Source organism: Pygoscelis adeliae, unplaced genomic scaffold (genome assembly GCF_000699105.1).
Source record: "Pygoscelis adeliae isolate BGI_AS28 unplaced genomic scaffold, ASM69910v1 Scaffold244, whole genome shotgun sequence".
Lineage (NCBI taxonomy): Eukaryota > Metazoa > Chordata > Aves > Sphenisciformes > Spheniscidae > Pygoscelis > Pygoscelis adeliae.
This window is the reverse complement of record NW_008824648.1, coordinates 814,055-832,922: the sequence shown is the minus strand read 5'-3', so window position 1 is coordinate 832,922 and position 18,868 is coordinate 814,055. Positions and strand designations below refer to the sequence as shown.

Genomic DNA, 18,868 nt, shown 5'->3' with positions numbered 1-18,868 from the left:
CCATTGGTGGTTTAAGCTATTATTTCCATTTATGAATAAGAGTGCACAGGGTACCAACATATGGCTGATTTTATTGCCTCTGGTAGAAGAGTGGTAGCTTCTAACTGGATTATAAGCCATTATCGAAGGTACACAGAGAACTGCCTTTGACAGCCAGGCCTCTTATCTAATGCTTCCCAGTATCAGAGTTTGGTGTCCTGTTGAGTGCTGCTGCTGAAGTAGGTAAAAAATGACTGATTGGTCTTAGAACAGTCTCCTTGATAGCTCAATGAGGTTTGACTAGCAAACCAGGAGAGGAGTTCACTCTCAACTATGCAGGATTTGTGTGTGTGTGTGTGTGTGACAACTATGTCAAAAGTAGGCAAGCTCAGCTCTTAATAGGGATGTGTAAGAGATGGCAAAGAAGTGCTGTTCCTATACAGATTTACGGGATTCTGAAGTACATTGATGCCATTTCAGTTTCATGCAACTATAAGAAGTTTCTTATCCTGCAGCCCCTCAGAATCCCCACAGCATGGTGGAGGCTGCTCTCTGGACCACAATAAGGGCAGCTTTCTTTAACACCTGGGGCTTAGCCCCTCCTAGGTATGAACACAACTGGAGTCAAAAAGGGAGTCTGCAAAGCTTCTCTGCAAAATATACAAGGTCTTACATGGTTCCTCTGTCAGCTTCATTCTTGCTGGAGTTCAAGAGGCCCCATTGCCAATTAATGAGGTATTAACTAGTGTTTAGGTTGTCGCCTTTCTTTCCTAATGACTGTTTAGGTAGGAAGGTAACAAGATTCTTGCCCAGTGCTGTATTGTTTAAGTGAGAATGAAATCAAAGCCGGAGGCAGCTTTTCTGAAGCCACTGTAATGTGGCACAAGATACGGTTACTAGCAACAATCTCGTCCTAAACATTCTCTCAACTGCACCATTGTTTGTAGCTACAGAAGACTGAAGGAGTCTTGATGAATGATTGAAGCGGGAGGCCTGCCACTCCGATATCTAAACTGTGATCGTGTCTGTCTACTGTTGTCTCTGGGGAAAGCTACTGGTCCATTCCTTCCCCAGCTCCTATTCCTTGGGGGGGTGTAGAACAAGAGACAATTTTTCCTTCTCAATCCAGTGGAACCTGTTTGGCATTTTCTCCTCGTGGGAGTAAATTTGTGGTTCCCTATGTTTAAGAGCTATTTTCTCTTCATTCCCAAGGAGGAACTGAATGCATTTAACAGCCGATTGTGCTATATTGTAGGGAACAGGACACAGTCTTACAAATTAACATCTAAAAAAATATATGGAGCCGGTAACAACTGAATTGTAATTCTTTTCTTTGCTAGGTTACATCTTTTTGCAAATGTAGATAGACTCTTGATAAAGTCTTTCTGAAAGCTCCTAGTTTTAAACTCTTTCTGTTGCTGGGAGGTGAGGGTTGCTCTTGTAGGGTCAACTCACTCCGAGTCACACAAATTAAGGAAGCAGATGGCAACAAAGTATCTCTGTGTAGATGTCTCCCCACAGAGGTGGTAGGCTGTAGGTGGCCTTTCCCTGTCATGTATTTTTATTCTGTTACTCAGATCCCAGCCATGAGGGCACAGCGGAGGGGATGGAGAACATGGCAGATGCTGTCACCCATGCCCGATTTGTGGGCACGGATCATGCGAGTGATGAGGTTGTCTTGATGAAAATCCTACAGGTAAGTGAAGAGAAATGGTAATTACCATAATGGTTGCTGCCCGTTGTGGAACATATCCTGTTACATGGAGATGAAGAGGAGGGAGCAATGTTTTGACTCTGTAGGAGCTTAGTGACAGACTTTATTTTTAAACAGATGGCTCATATACCTGTGGTAAAAGCTTTTCCAAATGAAAATAATTAAAAGCTTAAATGAAATGATTTTTAAATTAAGGGCTTGATAATGTGGTAGTGTTGATAATCCTACCTTGTGCGTGGTCTGTGTTAGTGAGGGGTAAATTAAGCATATGGAGCTCTCAAACTGATTTTTGAGAAAAATTCTTTGTAGAGACAAACCTATGAACTATACACCTCTTTGGTCTATGTACTTTTCAGCAGATAGCTAGTTAATGAATTTAAATATTGGGTAGCATGCAGCATGTCAGGCTTCTTTTAGAAGTGGGCTGGGAGATCATTCTTGTCTCCTAATCTGTCTGTCTGTTGAGCACAGCATTCAGTTTGAAATGACTCCTGGAAAACCCTTAGGTTTTCTGCTCATGGCAGTCCTTCTTGAGGAAGCCAACCTTCTCTTGGAAATGCATGCAAGGGTCATTGTACTATGGGACATACGTGCGCTGTTCTTTGCAGGTTTTGAGGACCTTGCTGCTCACTCCAGTGGGAGCCCACCTCACCAACGAATCTGTGTGTGAGATCATGCAGTCCTGTTTCCGCATATGCTTTGAAATGAGACTCAGTGGTAGGTTTGTTCATACTTCTGCAGTTAAGAAATGATCGGGTTTCCTCAGCATTAACTAGTTCTATTGTAGAACATGCAGCCGTGGAAAGCTGCTGAGCTGTATATTATTGTGTCTTTCTACAACTTCATGGAAAATTTGTTAGGAGTTCACTGTACAACTTTTGACTGCTCTTTTTCCCCAGCTTTGTGGCGCCACCTTGTGATTATATGCCCATTTGCAGTAATGCGGTATTGGAGCTGGTTTTAATAAATTTGCCGTAATCTCTGTAAACAAGGCTCGGAGGGGAGTCTGCTTGAAGAAGCCTCTTGATAATATCACACTGAGTAATGACACCTGTGTTATTTGTTTTTGTCTTCGCAGAGTTATTGAGAAAATCTGCAGAGCACACTCTGGTCGACATGGTGCAGCTGCTCTTCACAAGGTAAACCTGCTTGTGTTTGCCTCAGCATTGCCGAGATGGCCCTCTAAGGACAGAAAGATTTCACACTTCCACTTAAGGGCCCTCAGAAAAATCATCCAAAATGGTCATTATTTAGAGGTGGAAGGGGATGAAGGATTTGGCACTTTTCTCTTGGGCTGACCTTGTTAGACTGCAGGGAGGCAGAGGTAGGGAAGGTTGCCTGGTTTAAGGTGTCCTTTGAGGAGAGATGGACGGCCAAGTAATGAAGAGCTTTAGGATATGGAACCAGTTTGAGGACAGAGAATGCAAACTTCACTCCAAAAAAAAAAAGTACTCTAAAAAATATAGCGCTTTCCAGGTGAGAGAATAGAAATGGTGTTGAATAGTCACATGTTGATTTCAAGCTGAGAGCTTTGACCTCACATATCAAAGAGAATTTTAAACTCTTGAGATCATGTGTCTTGGACAAATGTTCTGCCCTTTTCAGCACCCTTTAGGTAATTAAGATTACTTCTTTTAAACTCAAGTAAGTTATTTAACTTCAAAACTGTTTCTCCAGATAGTAAAGTAATCGTAGACTTTCTCTGGGTATTGTAAAAAGGAAATGTGCAGATACAGAAATACTTTTAGTAGGAAAGGATTGTAGTAAAGCTGACAGCTTGTGAAACACAGCTCTCATAATATTTTTTTTTCCTCATTGTCACACTCAGTTCCAGTGGGTTCTCAGGGTTTTTTTTTTCCTCTGTGCACCCTGTGTCCTGCAGTGCACTGGGTGAATGTGGGGCAGAGTCAGAATCAATCTCTCCAAAAAGGAGAGACCGCATTACTTTTTCTCCAAATGCATATGTGAATTTTACTTAGTGCTTATTCATTACTTATTGTGTATCCTCTCCTCTGTCCTCCTTGATAAGGCTTGGAGACACCAGCACCATCTGTGCCTGTGGACATTGGTATATTAGAAGCAAGGCAAAGACAACAACTGCAGGGATGGTTTGACCATCTTGCTTTTCAGAAAAAGAAACAGCCAAAGCTATGCTGCAAGGCTTTTATCCCTTCAGCAAGCAAAGATAGAAGTGTAGTAAAGGAACAGAAGGGAGAGCAGGGTGTGTGGAGTTGCAGAGCTGTATGCATTTGTCATTTGGTAGCACAGGTGAGAGCTGTCTACCTCCTTTACTTCTGAGACAGGGACTGCTTAGCTCAAAGCATTCAGCTTAAACTTAGATCCACTGTGCACTATAATTGTGTTTATATGATGCAGAATAGAGGATAACTACTGGGGATTCTACAAAGTTAATGAAAAGAGTTGCCATGACTAGTAATAACAAGTACACTGCAAGAGTCCTGGTGTGGAAGATACTCTGGCTCAGCAGCTGTTTTTAGCAGCATCAGAGAAACCTGTTTTGAACGAATCTAACTAGTCCACTGCTGAAAATATACGCTGAAGGAAAAGAAGCTGTACTTACATGACCATTAACAATGAAAATCAATACAGCAAAACTGCTATTAGCAGTAATAGCATGCAAAGCACTTCTCGCCTATTCTTGTTTTGTTTTTTTTTTTCCCCTCAGCAGATTTTGGCAGGAAAAGAAACTAAGAACGTCTTTTTTTGTGGAGAAAACCTAATTTTGGCTTTCTAGTATCTGCAGCATGACTGGAAAGACCAGTCTATTTTTTTCCCTTTTTGTTAACCCAAGAAAGTTTATGTATTTTTGGCTTGTTCTTTGTCTTTCAGGTTGCCTCAGTTTAAAGAAGAGCCTAAAAGCTACATGGGAATGAATATGAAGAAGGTAAGACTCAGCATTGTGTTGGCTGTTCTGCTCTTGTCTAGGGCTTGCACTCATCTCTATATTGTTTGTTTTCACACTTGTGTTTCTTCATTCCTGCAAGTCCCTAGTTTACTGAAAGAGCATGTTTAACTGCATAAATGGACATAGCTTCATTAATTCTGTGGGATTAAGCCCACATAGTCCAGTAGTGAATCTTGTTAATGATACTGCTGCCTAAGTGAGTCAGTCTGGATTCTGGGAACAGCCATCAGCTGCTGTGGGCTAGAAAACCCCGGCAAGCTGTGGGACCTGATGGTGATGTCTTCTGATCATTTGCTGTCTTCTGCTCTCTCTCCAGCTTCTTTCTTATCTTTCTTCATTCACTACAGGTCTAATACTGAGCTCTTGGGGTGTATTTGTCCAGTTCTCCCTATGTGGAAAGCAAACTTTCTGAGGCTGGTGAAACAGCATAAAAACATTATGAAATTGGGCTATTGTAGAAAAAGCTTTGGTGGCTTCTAGAAAGGGGTAGCATTCTGTAGCGAAAACTTTAGTTCACATGGGCAATGCCGTCTCTATTAGCAGCCAAATCAAAGCAGACTGTTCTTTTTCTCCCTTTCCCTAAATGCACAATTTTCTGAGGGTGGAAGGTCCGGGTTTGTTCAACACCATCTCCCTCTATGCAGTGAGGTTTTTAGCAGCTGGATTCAGTATGGCAAATACCATAAACATGACTGTGTGTGATTATTAATGTAATAATTTCTTAGGTGGAGGGAGGTCCACTTGAGGAACTCCATATGTACGTCTATACATATATATATATTCTTTATATGGAATATAAAGAATGTCAATAAAAATACAGGATTCTACTGTTGAGAGCAACAGGACGGGAAGAAGAGTGCTAGAGAAGAAACAGCCACCTTTGAACTTACGCTGAATATACTATTTATAACATTATAACTTCCACTCTGTTTTTACTTTTAATGAGTTGAGAAAAGTGGCAACATAGGGTAAACGTACATTTCAGAGCCAGTATAGCAGTGTTTTGAGAGACTGAATGCTTACTTGCAGGAATCTGAAACTAGCTTGGGGCTTTAGTTCTTGTGTAGTAACCTAATGATTGGTTGTTTCCCTTGCTGTGGGAGAAAAGTGGCAAGATTTGTGATGATGGTAGGTTGGCCTCAGGAAAGCTAAATGAGATCAGGCTAATGTACTGCAGGTATCAGAATTTGTCATGGTCTGTGCAGAGAAGGTGTAATGTGAAGGTGAATTTGAATTTAGGAGGGCTACCCTTATCAAGTGATGGCTGCTCCCAGCACGGTTAAGTGATGCTCTGTCTTGTGTCTTGATCTGTGCAGCTACCTTGTACTGTCTCTTCGCTGTGCATGCCAGGAGCCTGCCCTGTAGCCTTGCACTCTGCCAGGTTATTCTTCTCTTTGGGTTTATTTTGCTTTGTTTAAACCATGCATTTGCCTATCTTTCACAGATCTCTTCATGTCTCCTCAACAAACTGGAGCTAAGTAGTGGGGAACAGCCCAAAGCCCTGAACCAATTAGAGAGGGTATTGCTCTTTAAGAACCTGAAGGTCTCTCTCTCCCTTTTCCCTTCTTACCTTGTAAAACACCACCTTAGAGATCGTTTTGTTGTGTGCAGCAAATCTCCCTCCACTCATATGGCACAGCATGGCTTTGAGGGACAATGCATGTAGCGGTTGCTTTGCAGTGTTGTGGCTGCATCTGGGGCAGGCTTGGGAGGGAGAGACCCTTGTTTTACTGCAGCATTCAGTGTCTTGGTGAGTGCCACCTAAGATGCCATCACGGCATCCTCTGAAGGAAGGGAGTGGGAGGGCATGGGCAAGATTTGAGTCCTCTGTGACAGTGAAAAACTGCAGAAAAGAAACATAAAAAATGTAGATTGCTCTCTGAAGGCTCAAGTGTTGTGTGTCCTAGCTGTTGATCTTGTTTATAGATGTAGCAGCATACCTGAGGAGTCGCTTGACCCAGCATGCCTTAGACAGTTTTACTCAAGGTGAATCTCTGAGTTTTGTTACTTGGTACAGGACCACAGAGTTCAATGCTCTCTAAAGCTTTTTTGGAGGAGACTGCTGTACATTTTCAACACCTTTGGCCATGTTTCTTCTGAAATTAAATATGGTTCCCAGCAGAGTATTTACTAATGTGGGATGAGTGGGGCTGAACTGAACTGCGAAATGTGTTAGTCCCTGCTGGTTCCCCTAGAAAATACTCCTAAAGAAATATTGTAGGCCTGCAGATTGTTGTTTTTAGACTGATCATAGAAACCCTGAGAAACTAGCTTAGATGCGACCCTTCTCAGTTTTCTATGTTGGTTCATAAACTTAATGTAGCTTTATTTCTTGTCTGCCCTTAATGCTATTTGGTGCAAAAGGAGCTGAACAGAACATTTAGAGATGCATTTCCCATTCCTTTTTCCTGTGTCTGGTCAGGATAGTTTGGAAAGACAATGGCTGGAGACTCACAGATTTATGCAGTTACACAGAAGAAAAGACTAAGAAATGTTTCCCTTTGCAGTAGAAAGTGTTGTAGCTAAACATTGGGTTCTGCGTTGGGAGTCAGGAGGAACCCAGATTTGAGTTTTCACAGATTTTGGAGGTGGATTGAGTTCATAGTTGCCTAAGATGCATAAATATGTTTCACCAGATAAAGTTCATCAGTTGTTGCCGTGCAGGTAGGTAGGTAGGTGAGATGGCTGGACTGCATCGGTGTCTCCAGGACTTGGACCGTGGACTGCGTTCTCTCTGCATGCTTTTGTGTCTTGAACGCTACTTGGTGTGCTGACCAGTTCCATGCTGCATCTAGAATGAGCTCACGTTTTAGTATAATCACTTTAGTTACTAATCATTGGCCCCTGCCCTTTTCTCTTGAGGCTTACAGTATCTTATGGAAAAACAAACGAGTGCAGGTAAGGTGGCTTGTAGAAAAATGAGATCTCATGGACCTTTTAAAAAGAACTTTGTAGTATTACATTTTTCTTCACCTTCCTAGACCTTAGCTGGAGTTTTATTGTTAAAACCTCATCTATCAAAGAAAGCATTCGGAGTCTTGTATTTTTTTTTCATACAATTTTGTGTACATGTTTCTTTATGCAAAGGTAGCTCAGATAAATGTAATGGAAACTATACTGAGTTCCAAGATGAATGAGCAGTAGCTCTGAGCTCACTCTCTACTCTGATTTCTAAAGAATGGTTTTTAAATACTAACTTTAGTTGTTTTTTAAACAATTTAAGTACAAGCTTAATCTAATCTGAAGGACATTGATAAGTAGAAAACTAATGCAACTATAATATCACTGAGCATTGGAGAGGGAAGGAGAGTTTTAGATGACGTTTAAAATTCATGATATTTTAATGATCTATTAAATGCCATTTACCTGCAGCATTTAGTCAAGAAGGCAACCTTAGGTTTAAAATCTCAGCCCGTTAACATGCGACCAAGCTTTCTAGCAAAATCAGGAAATGCCTTGGCATTGAAGGTAAAAACAAGCATTAGAAATAGTGCCGTTAGTGAAAGACAAACTGTATAAGTTTTTTGACATTTTTATACTAACATAAAAAGCAAGAAGTCATGGGATTGTTACATTTTAATTCAATACAAAATACAGAATGAAAGATGTTACTCTGCTGTCCTTTGGTACATGTATTGTTTTAGAATTCCCAAACTCAGTTTGTTTGTTAAAACAACATATAGCCCCTTGAGACTGGTGAAACATTTTTATTTAGCATTTCTGTTTGCTTCTGCAATTTTTTCAAGCTATGCAATTGTCATTGTAGTTTGCTATCTCTTATTTATAGGAGATAGCAAAAGAAAGAAAAAGGAGGGGGGGATGATGTGGGAGGTAGTCCTAGGTAATCCTAGTAGGTAATTCTAGTAGAAGGATACCTGTTTGTGTAGAATGTGGAATACTGGATGGTACAAGATGGAAAAGACCTACTGGGTAATCTCACTTGTCTGTTAAATTGCTGGGGGGGGGAATACCCACCCACCCAAAAAAACAAATAAACTTAGATTCTTATCTGAATGCTTTATACTTTGATTAAATGTTTGGGATTCTTTAAAAATCAACTGAGTCTTTTTACTTCCCTGACTAAATGGTTTCCCATCCACGTGAGGCTGTTGTGACTCAATCTCTGGAAGATGGCACGAGTTCATCAAAGTAATGACAGATGGGCATATGTCCTTTATGAAACTCAAGAGGAGAAATCTTGGAGTTAATACAAAGCACAGGACAATCACTAAAAATGAGTATTGTGTCTGAGGAAAAGTGCTTTTTCGAAAGGGCTAGCGTTGAACTGAGGTGGTGTTGGTGTTGTGTGAAAGGGGAGATCAGAAATATAATTAAATTGTCAGCTTGAACATTCTGATAGGATGGTTCAAAAGTTACCTGTTTCTCAGGAGCATGACTGAGGGTTACAGGAGTGGGACTGACATGGTTAGCTTCTAGCGATATCTTGGCTCCATTTTGCTGACTCAATTCCATGGTCTCCCCCCCTCCATTTTTTATTGGCAAGAAACTTTTTACCTGGCAAATCATGGCAACAGGAAATAGTAGCTAGAAGCAAAGTCTGTTATTTTGAAATAATGTGAAACAGACTTTCTTGGGTTTAACACATAACGCTTCCAGGTTTCCTTCCTACTTGAAGTAGTTTGGCACAATAAACCGTAAGTCTTCAGATTTGATTTTATAAGTTACTGAAAAGGGAGAAAAAAAAAATGTCTATTTCTAGAATAGTTGGTAGGTAAAGCAAAACTACCTGGACTAATTAGAAGCTTAAGCCTTTAATGAATAAAACTATTGGTAATATTTAAGGCTCAGAGAGATTTTTAAATGGAAAGGGAAACAAATAGAGGTGAAACATTAGGAATTGGCAAGAATGAAAGATAACGCATTTTATATAGCCCTCTGAAGTAGTAAATAGGGAAGATGAGAGAGCTGACAATTTTTACATGAAAGGATTGTGATCCATAAGCATTTTAAAACACTTTGAAATCTGCAAAATTTTTGTTTTAACTGCGTGCTTTTCACATGAGTGTTTATCAGAAGCTGTGATTTAGGAGGAGATGCTTGCTGCAAAATTTGGAAGAAATAACGAGCAAAGTAATTCTGAGTGTTGTTAATTAACAAGCTCGAGGAAACTGTAGCATAGCTAAAACTTGGGGATTAGTTCTCAAACAAATAGAATTTGTGGTGCAAAGAAAAGTTACACCACTGCACTGGGACATAACATTTTCACAAGCTTTGTTTAAATGAGAAAAATTACAGGCTGTGTACAACGAGTTAGAATTCTAGCTGGAAAAGGGAAAGAAACAGAAAAACAGTAGCAGAACCTGGAAGGCTTATTGGCATTTAAGAAGAGTAGTAGCTGGAAGGAGGCAAGTTGCAGAAAAAAGAAGAGACTAAAGAATATAGCTGTCTTCCAGAGAATTTAAATCTGATGCTAGGGATATAAGAAATAAGGAATATTATAGCCTAAAATATAACTTAACTGTGATAAATTTACAAAGAAGAATACCAGTTAGGGACTGGTACTGAGACTTGCTGAATTGTTTCCACTACATGCAAGGTACCTGTTCAGTGGTTAAATTTTCACCCCGAATTGAAGAGGTCTGACAGCATCAGAAAAGTTGCCTGCAGCTACCAAACCCAAGAGTAAGTGCAATCTTGCACTTAGAGGAACTTGCTTTAGAAGGAAGCTGTTTTCAGGCCTGCTGTTGCCATTGTCAATGTGACTAAATATCGTATTGTTTTTAGGAAGTTCTGGAGCATCTGTGTGTGCCTGCAATAGCAGCAGCGCACTGCAGCAAGTGCCACGCAGTCTGCATTGCTCCTACTGTCGTTCTCGTTTGCCGATCTAAGATCTGTATAAGAACTAGAAGTAGGATCCTGGTCAAGAAAGATGTCAAGGGTTAGGTTAGATTTAGATCTGAAGAGGAGTAATGACAGAAGGCAGGTGAAAGCAGAATACGGTTTGTTTCTAAACCGCTAGGGTGGTATTTGCAATGTGTCATGCACCAGGAGCGAGTGGAGTGTTAAACACTTGTTAATAGTGGAAGTTACCTGGAGGAGAGTGAACATGGCATTGCTACGAAGATGAAGAGTGAATTGAGACGAGATAAGTGACAGAGCTGCAGACTGTGCAGCGTGGGACTGGGTGCTCAGGCTTCATTATCAGCCTTCTTGTATAGATGGTGAAATTTTATTTGAACGTCAAACCTAACTAGTACTCGCTTATGTACTTTAATTGATGCCCTTCAGAAGTCTGGAAACATTGGCAAAAGCAAAGAGATTTGACATGTGCCTGTAGGTCTAAGAGAATTCTTTATCCTAATGCAAAGCTAGGAGGTATTGGTAGGGAAGAGGGAGTGCTGTGGATAATTGGACTGTTAAGTATATATTATAGCAGAGTAACTGCAGTAAATTGTCCCTTGATTCAGGCGTGGAGTGTTTGCTAATATGTGGGTAGTGGGGAGTCGGGCTGGTTTGCATGATTTTGAGGTGCTGATTAATTTGTGTGATATATTTAAGTGCTGCTGCCTGACTTTGAGGGTTTTGAGACAGCCTTTGTGGGTTGGCTTGTGTAATCCGTTGTGCTATGTGGTTTTGCTATACTGATATTCGTAATGATATGTGGTTTTCAGTTGAAAATGAGAGCTGGAGGAATGAGTGAATCATCAAAATGGAAAAAGCAGAAGAGATCACCAAGGCCTCCTCGCCATGTAACTAAGGTCTCTCCTGGGACAGAACAACCAGCAGCCAATGCTAGTAACATCACAGGTAAGTTGCAATCTATCTCCAGAGACTAGACAGCATCCATTCTAGAGCTTTTTTGGAATCTATCTTTAATGTGTTGTTCTGCATTAGATTTTTTTTATATTCGTTCTCAGTGACTATAGCAATAAAACATATCATAGCTTTTCAGGTCCAGGAGGAAGAGTTTGAAGGAGATGGAATACATATTGATGGAGGAAAGCATGGTACTGTGGCTAACTTGACAGCATTTCTCTGCCTTCAGTGTGCTTACAGGGGTAGTTTGTACAAAAGGGAATGGGGACCTGGAGAGGTGGCTGAGGTTATGGGCAGCATGTGGTGCGGAGGAGTTGGAGGGTGCAGCAGGTGCATGGAAGAGACTGAGAACAAGAACACTGGCAAGAGGAGAGCTAAGGGGAATGGAGCTGGGGAGGTGGTTTCCTGCAACAGGAGATTGCTGACTTAAGTGACGTATTCTTTCCTGTGCTCCTGAAGGGTGTACCAGAGGGTGTGGGTGTGGTGGTAACGAGGGAGGAGCAGAGTGTGACTGGAGAAAACATACAGGTGAACTGAGGGATGTGCAGAAACCTAGGTATCAAGGATGGGTGAATGAACAGTTCTCTCACTACGGATGTAACAACTGAAAGTGTGCACCCGCAGTCCATGAAATTTGAATAAAAGGCTACACTTATTAAGGGACAGGGAAATACGGGGTGTTACGACTCTTGTTATGTAGGGGAAAAAGTAGAGGGAACAGCAAAAGAACCTCAAAAGGGATTGTGTGCAGGAAACTAATGGGTATACACATGAATCTTTTTTCATGTGCTTTGATTCAGCCTGCAGAAGTGATACATTATGTGACTAGTGCTGTGAGCTCAAGAATATAATGTTGGGGGGCTTCCATATCCTATTGTTGTATAGGAGTAGACTGACTAGTTGTAACTGTTTTTAACCTCTTCTCTGGATAAATGAGTCCCTCTGGCTGCCAAGTACTCTGTCTCTTGTGCACTCTACAGTTTGATGGCTCAGACATAAACATTAAGAGTGAAAGGAAGCAGACAGGAAAATTGAAACAATAGCTGTGTAAAATACCTAGTTCTGACACTTACTCTGTCACAGGAAACTATTCAGTGTAGTGTGAACAATTCCAAGTGTGTTTCTACACAACAGCATGATTGGTGAAAACTAAGGAAATAATAAATGTGATCAAATTGCATATCACTCAGAACATCCATCCAGATGAGAACTTATCCCTACGTAAATCATCATTATATTTAAGTTTCCAAATAGATACTAAATGCAGTTAAACAGTATTATAACTCCTGTAACGTTTTAGAGAGAAAGTTGAATTGTGTTACAAAGCACGTCATTAATTCTGACCTTGTAGTGCTAGGTAATGTATTAATTGTGCTTTTTAGGCCAGAATCCTGGCTTAGCAGGTGAAGAAGAAAGGATTGCAAAATTGATCGTGTATCCCATTTCATTTCTTAAAAATCAAGTAATGTCCTGCTACTTACTTAAGACATTTCCAAAAATCAAGTCAGCAATAAAACACCACTGTGCAAAACCATACACATTTCACACGTAAATTCATAACATAGCTCTGGTTTGTGCCTTTATTTTATTACTGTGCCCTGCAGTATATCTTCTCTTTTTTAAATATTTGTTTTACATTTTTTAAATTCCTCAGAACCGTAAGAGCTGCAGATATGTGGGTTTCTTTTAAAGGAAAACTTAGATTCTTGGAGCACTATCTCATATATGGAAAAAGTAAAAATACTTCACTGCTCCATTTCAGACCCATTTGAATTATATTGAAATTCCATTTGTTCAAGGAGAATTAAAGAAATAGGTCTTGCCTTCCAATCAAGTTAAAAATTCTCACTTTGAAGGAATGACTAACCTTTGATGCAAGTCTTTAAAGTGGTTGTGCCATTGTATCAAAGTAAAGTGCACCTTTTGGGCTATGTTCAGATTTCTTCTTAATTACAGAAACCCTCTGTACCCTTTATCTAACTGTGAATTATCTTTTTTGCTGAGTCTGTTAGATTCCAACTATTGTATTTTAATTTCGAGAACTGCTAGTATCTCACCCGTTCATCTATTTGATTCATTAATACCTGGCAAAAGAGAACTTAATTTATCTACGTTCTCTACATTAATGTGTAACTGTCCAAGATCATTTGTAGTGTGAAGTAGTAATCAAAGTAGTTCTTTGTTGCTGTATTCAATGTATGAACTTGTGGTTGAGGGACAGAATAATATTGACCTTTTGCTTTTGTTTCTCATCAGCAAGCGGAGTTACTTTCATAGATGCTCCTTCTCCCAGCTCCTCTGGGAGCTCAGAAAATGTTTCATCTGCAGTCAGCGCTGCTACAGACAGTGGTTTGGAGTTGTCCTCACAGACTACCTCCAAGGAAGACCTGACAGACTTGGACCAAGTCGCTTCTTTGGGACTTTCTCTCTCTCTCTCTCTCTCTCTCTCTCTCTCTCTCTCTCTCTCTCTCTCTCTCTCTCTCTCTCTCTCTCTCTCTCTCTCTCTCTCTCTCTCTCTCTCTCTCTCTCTCTCTCTCTCTCTCTCTCTCTCTCTCTCTCTCTCTCTCTCTCTCTCTCTCTCTCTCTCTCTCTGGTCATAGTGTTTATATTCTATTTCAAGGCTTAGGGTCAGAATAAAACATCCTTTGCTGTAAGTGATTTGTAAATTCACAAACATTCATTCTTTGTTTTCTCTTGAGACCATCCCCATTGGCTCAGAAATTATAACTGTGCAGCCCAACAATGCACCTACGTATCTAGTTGTACTCCTGCCAATACCATCAATCTTAATTAAAGGAGAAACTGTTAGAGGGAAACATAGAGGAAATCTGCAGGAGAGCTCATTTTACTGTCTTTAGTGAACAGTTTTTCTTGAGTTTGTAGAAATTCAGCTGTTGGTGTTTGTGCATGTGCATTGCTGTTGCTGTGAAATACAATGAACCTGAACGAAGGCCTTTGTTAAGTTTTCCTCCGTTGTCTCCGCTTCCCCTGCAACACTAATACTGTTGAGAGGATGGATTAGAGCTGCAAGGAACCTTTCAGAGCTGCAGATACTTTGAATGGTAAAAATGCGAAGAAGGCATAGATGTAGAAATAGTGTGCTGAAATTATGTAGCATTTAAAACCAAAAAATGAGCCAAATCCTAACCTCAGGCAGTAAGAACTGATAGGTTATAGGAGTATCTTCAAAGTAAAGTCCTTAGTCTCGCAACCTAGAGTTATATAAAATAGATAAGAACTAGATGGAAGTGAAAGGGCCGAGAGGGCTGCAGATTATCTAGAGGCGCCCTTTTCTCTTAAATTTTGTTTTCTTGCTCCTCTTCCCTGAGTGACCTGTGTAGTTTTAATAGTTCTGAATGAATTGTGAACAAATAAGCCTTTCTTTTAGCTTGTCTAGTGCTTGTTAACTCGTTTTGCTTCTTTCATTCTCAACCGACTGATATCAATGAAGAATGAAAGTCTGAGGGAGGAGAAGATCCAGTCAGCTTCTGTTGAGTCTATCCCTGAGGTCCTAGAGGAGTGCACATCTGTAGCAGAACATTCTGACTCTGCCTCAGTTCATGACATGGACTACGTAAATCCCCGAGGAGTACGTTTTACTCAGTCTTCCCAAAAAGAAGGTGAGAGGTGGGCAACGTTGCTAAAGTCCTTTTTCCTTTCCACTATTCTGTTTCACTTTCTGCTAAGAGGGTTCTAAGCTCCTGTTCCTCAGCTGGTCTGTAACAATTTCATTTGTAACACTTGTTAGGCATCTGCAAAAAGCAAAAGCAAAGCTAAGAGTGCTAATCTCTCTCATTTTCCTTTAGGAGCAGCACTGGTCCCGTATGGACTACCATGTATTAGAGAACTGTTCCGCTTTCTTATCTCACTCACAAACCCCCATGACCGCCACAACTCTGAGGTGATGATCCACATGGGGCTGCAGCTGCTAACTGTTGCCCTGGAGTCAGCACCCATTGCAAACTGCCAGTCCCTCTTGGGACTTGTGAAGGAGGAGTTGTGCCGACACCTATTTCAAGTGAGTCTGACTTATGCTAGCATGGCATGTGGCACTGCGGAGTAAGATACTAATTTGGATCAAAGAGTCTATTGGAATTCAATATTCTGAAGTTTGGCAGGTCTCAATCTTCAAATAAGCTCTCTGCTGCATTGCAATGAGAGTTCTGAATTGCACCAGTGAAACAGTGCTGTTGCAAAGCCAGAGAGGTTGTCATGAGGGCCAAGAAGGATGAAGGTGATTTGAATGAACTGTTACTGTGGGATAACACTGTGTTTTGATATAATTGGTTTTGAGGTAATCATGGGTGCAAGTTACCAGCTTAGTAGTAGGCAGAAACTTTGGAGTACCAAGCTATTAATTGCACAAGGGCCACCTCAGAGGCAGGTTTTCTCCCAAGTTCCTTCTCCACTAAGAGGATCTGTGGACTTGGCAAAAGCACAAAGTTGTAGTAGGAAAAGTGCTACCACAAGCAGAAGGGAATTAAGTATATTCATCCTCACTAGCAAAAAGTGAGACCGGTAGGTTGAATAAGGGATTGTTTTTTGAAATACCATTGCTATGGGAGGTGAACTGTGGATCTCAAGGCTGTTGCAGGTGATGCCTGCAGTGCCACAGTAGGCACATACTTACAGCACATAATGACTAGCCTTTGCAATTCTTAAAGTTGTTCGGGTTTTTTTTGTTTCTTGTTCAGCTACTGAGTGTTGAACGGCTCAATCTGTATGCAGCTTCCCTCAGGGTGTGCTTTCTTCTCTTTGAGAGCATGAGAGAGCATCTGAAGTTCCAGCTGGAGGTGAGTTTTTTGAGTATCACTGGGTGCCTAGTAATAGTTTCTTGGACTTCAGTTAAGTGCATGTAGCTAGGCAGTAGGATACAGTCTATATATCAACTTACCTTTGTATAAATGACTCCGTGGGTTATGGGTAGGCTGTGTAGGCCTTTTCTTGTTGGATAATAAAATGTCTTTGAGACTGGTGTACTGCACTGCCTGCCTTCATACTGTTTTTTTTAGAACAGTAAACCCAGGTGCACTGAAGTGGTAAAACTATTTGAAACCTTTCTACAACCTCCTTCAGAACGAGCCATCATTAAAGGTGGAGTGTCATGTGGGAAGATGAAGCTTAAATCGATTTCAGTAGTCCTCAAAGCTATTCACTGTCCTGCTTTCTTTTTTCTTTCCTTAAACTGAGCTGCCCTGTGTTTCTGCCAGATGTATGTCAAGAAGCTGATGGAAATAATCACTGTGGAAAACCCAAAGATGCCCTATGAAATGAAGGAGATGGCTTTGGAAGCCATCGTTCAGCTGTGGAGGATTCCCAGTTTCGTGACCGAGCTCTACATTAACTACGACTGTGACTACTACTGCGCCAACCTCTTCGAGGAGCTCACCAAGCTGCTCTCCAAGGTGCTGAACGGCGGGCCGGGGGCTGCCGGCCTCAGCGGGCTGGAGGGAGGGAGCAGCGGGGTGCCGAAGGGGAAGCCAGTAGCTCCGAACAAGGGGGAGCGCAGATGCCGGACTTAAGAATGGGAGTGGTCGAAAGATTCGGGGTGAGTCGTCTGTAGAGATGAAGGCCATTTAACATTTGGAAGCAGAAGAGACAAGCATAGCCGTGATGCTTTAATAATGTCAGAGCAGATAAACCATTAAGTATATGCTAGAAAGCTTTGTGTGAAAAGTTTAGGGTGTTCTGTTGTATGCTGTAGGCTTCCCCAAGCTGTGGGGGAAACTTCCCCCATTATGGTGAGAGAAGCATGAAAGTTGACTAATACTTACATTTTATTTCCCAGAATGCCTTCCCAGTTTCTGGACAGCTGTATACTGTCCATCTGCTGTCTCTGGAAGCATTGCTGACAGTTATAGATAGCACTGAGGCACATTGCCAGGACAAAGTGCTGAGTAACATACATCAACAAGAGAAGGAAGTTGTCAAATCCAGCCCAGAAACCGTGAACAGCACCAAAGAAACAAGCAATAGTAAGGCCCCTTTCTTTGATATTTTGATATTAAGCTTAGTCTTGTGCTAAACTTGCAGATCTCATTTTGGTAGCTGACATAGTAAGCTCCTTAAATACATGTTTTTAGTCTTCCTGTTGCTGTTAACCTTGCTATTTGTAAAATTTACAGATATTAAAATGTGCCCCTCATGTGAAGCTTTATATAAAGGCCAAATCAAGACTGGCAGTCACAACAGAAGGAGAGTATGCCTTGGAATTCATGTAGACAAAATACTGAGGGTACTGAGGAACCGCAGTTACTGGGGCGAACCTCCTTTGAATAAGCACATGTTCAGTTTAGAGTGATCAGTTTGTTATTTCTCTGTTGTTAGCTTTTTCCTTATCTTATAGTTTTGTTTATGTATGGGTTTTGGGTTTTTTGTTTGGTGGTGGTGGTGGTTGTTGTTGTTTTTTTAACTTTTACAGATAATGAGAGAGTACTCAGTGAGGGAAAATCTTCCAGTGCAGCCTCAGAGCCAGCTGGGGCATGTTCTCCCACCAGTGGGTGCCTTCTGGCTGACCAGATGAAGGAGGGCTGCATGGAATTGGAAGGAGGAAGTGAGGCAGGTAATAATCTCCGTGGTACCCTGACACTGTGAGTGTGTATATGCTGAGAATGGTCCTGACATTTGCTGACTGGTCCTGCTATACTATAGACCACTGTAGCTATTGTGTGTTCAAAATTAGGAGGAGGTATGTGGTGAATATTTGTTTATTATATGTGTGCTATATATGCCTACTAACTGTTGCATTTCTTCTGGGAGGGGGTTAGGTCTGGTGGGTCACTTTGGGGCAAAAGTGTGTGAAATTCATACCAGTGCTTAGTATTTTTAAGGTAGTCAAGGGCTCTCCAGGGGATCAGTAATGTAGGTAGTTAAAATAGCCAGAAAATTAAATCTTGTGGATGTGTGAAATTGTCCAGGACAGGAACCTACTATGCAATTACACTGAAGAAAATGTGGGTGGGAGGAATGTAGTGATTGAATAGTAGGAGTGTGACTGCCATTTGCAGGGCAGCACACTGCAGCAAGACTCCATGACTGAAAGTTATGATGGGACGCTATAGTGGGCTGAGTGCCACTCTGGGGATAGGTTTGACTGTAATGACACTTTGTCCTTCTAGCTGAGAAGAATATCCCCAGGAAGCCTACTCGATTTTCCTGTGTCCTTCCAAGCCCTCAGGAACTTATGCAGATTAAAAACAAAAAGAAGGTATGATTTGGAATATACTACAAATGGATCTTTGAGTGTTCTCCTTGTTTCCCATCCCATGTGGGCTTTGCATGACTGGTCATATCTCAGAAATTTACCGTTCTAGTCTCTGCTGATAAGAACTAAATAGTCACTGAAAATCCTGCTACACAGCAATGATTATTATCTGTTCTGGTTTAGTTGTGCTAAAAGTTGCAAGAAGTTGGGGAAATTTTGTGGCACAATTTGTAAGTTGGTCCATCGATTTCTGCGTGGGAAAGTTCCT

The 18,868-nt window shown here is 41.1% G+C and overlaps 1 protein-coding gene across 1 annotated transcript in view; it reads left to right on the top strand.

Annotated features, from left to right (window-relative positions):
* Window positions 1–18,868, top strand: part of GBF1 (golgi brefeldin A resistant guanine nucleotide exchange factor 1) — a 102,899-nt gene that overhangs the window by 61,112 nt on the left and 22,919 nt on the right. The window contains exons 4-17 of the mRNA XM_009322402.1: window positions 1,557–1,675; window positions 2,302–2,410; window positions 2,772–2,832; window positions 4,544–4,598; window positions 11,252–11,387; window positions 13,653–13,815; window positions 14,083–14,140; window positions 14,848–15,016; window positions 15,203–15,414; window positions 16,091–16,189; window positions 16,607–16,801; window positions 17,185–17,371; window positions 17,818–17,958; window positions 18,515–18,603. Coding sequence (XP_009320677.1) covers window positions 1,557–1,675; window positions 2,302–2,410; window positions 2,772–2,832; window positions 4,544–4,598; window positions 11,252–11,387; window positions 13,653–13,815; window positions 14,083–14,140; window positions 14,848–15,016; window positions 15,203–15,414; window positions 16,091–16,189; window positions 16,607–16,801; window positions 17,185–17,371; window positions 17,818–17,958; window positions 18,515–18,603 — 1,793 coding nt within the window. The remainder of the gene's footprint in view (window positions 1–1,556; window positions 1,676–2,301; window positions 2,411–2,771; window positions 2,833–4,543; window positions 4,599–11,251; window positions 11,388–13,652; window positions 13,816–14,082; window positions 14,141–14,847; window positions 15,017–15,202; window positions 15,415–16,090; window positions 16,190–16,606; window positions 16,802–17,184; window positions 17,372–17,817; window positions 17,959–18,514; window positions 18,604–18,868) is intronic.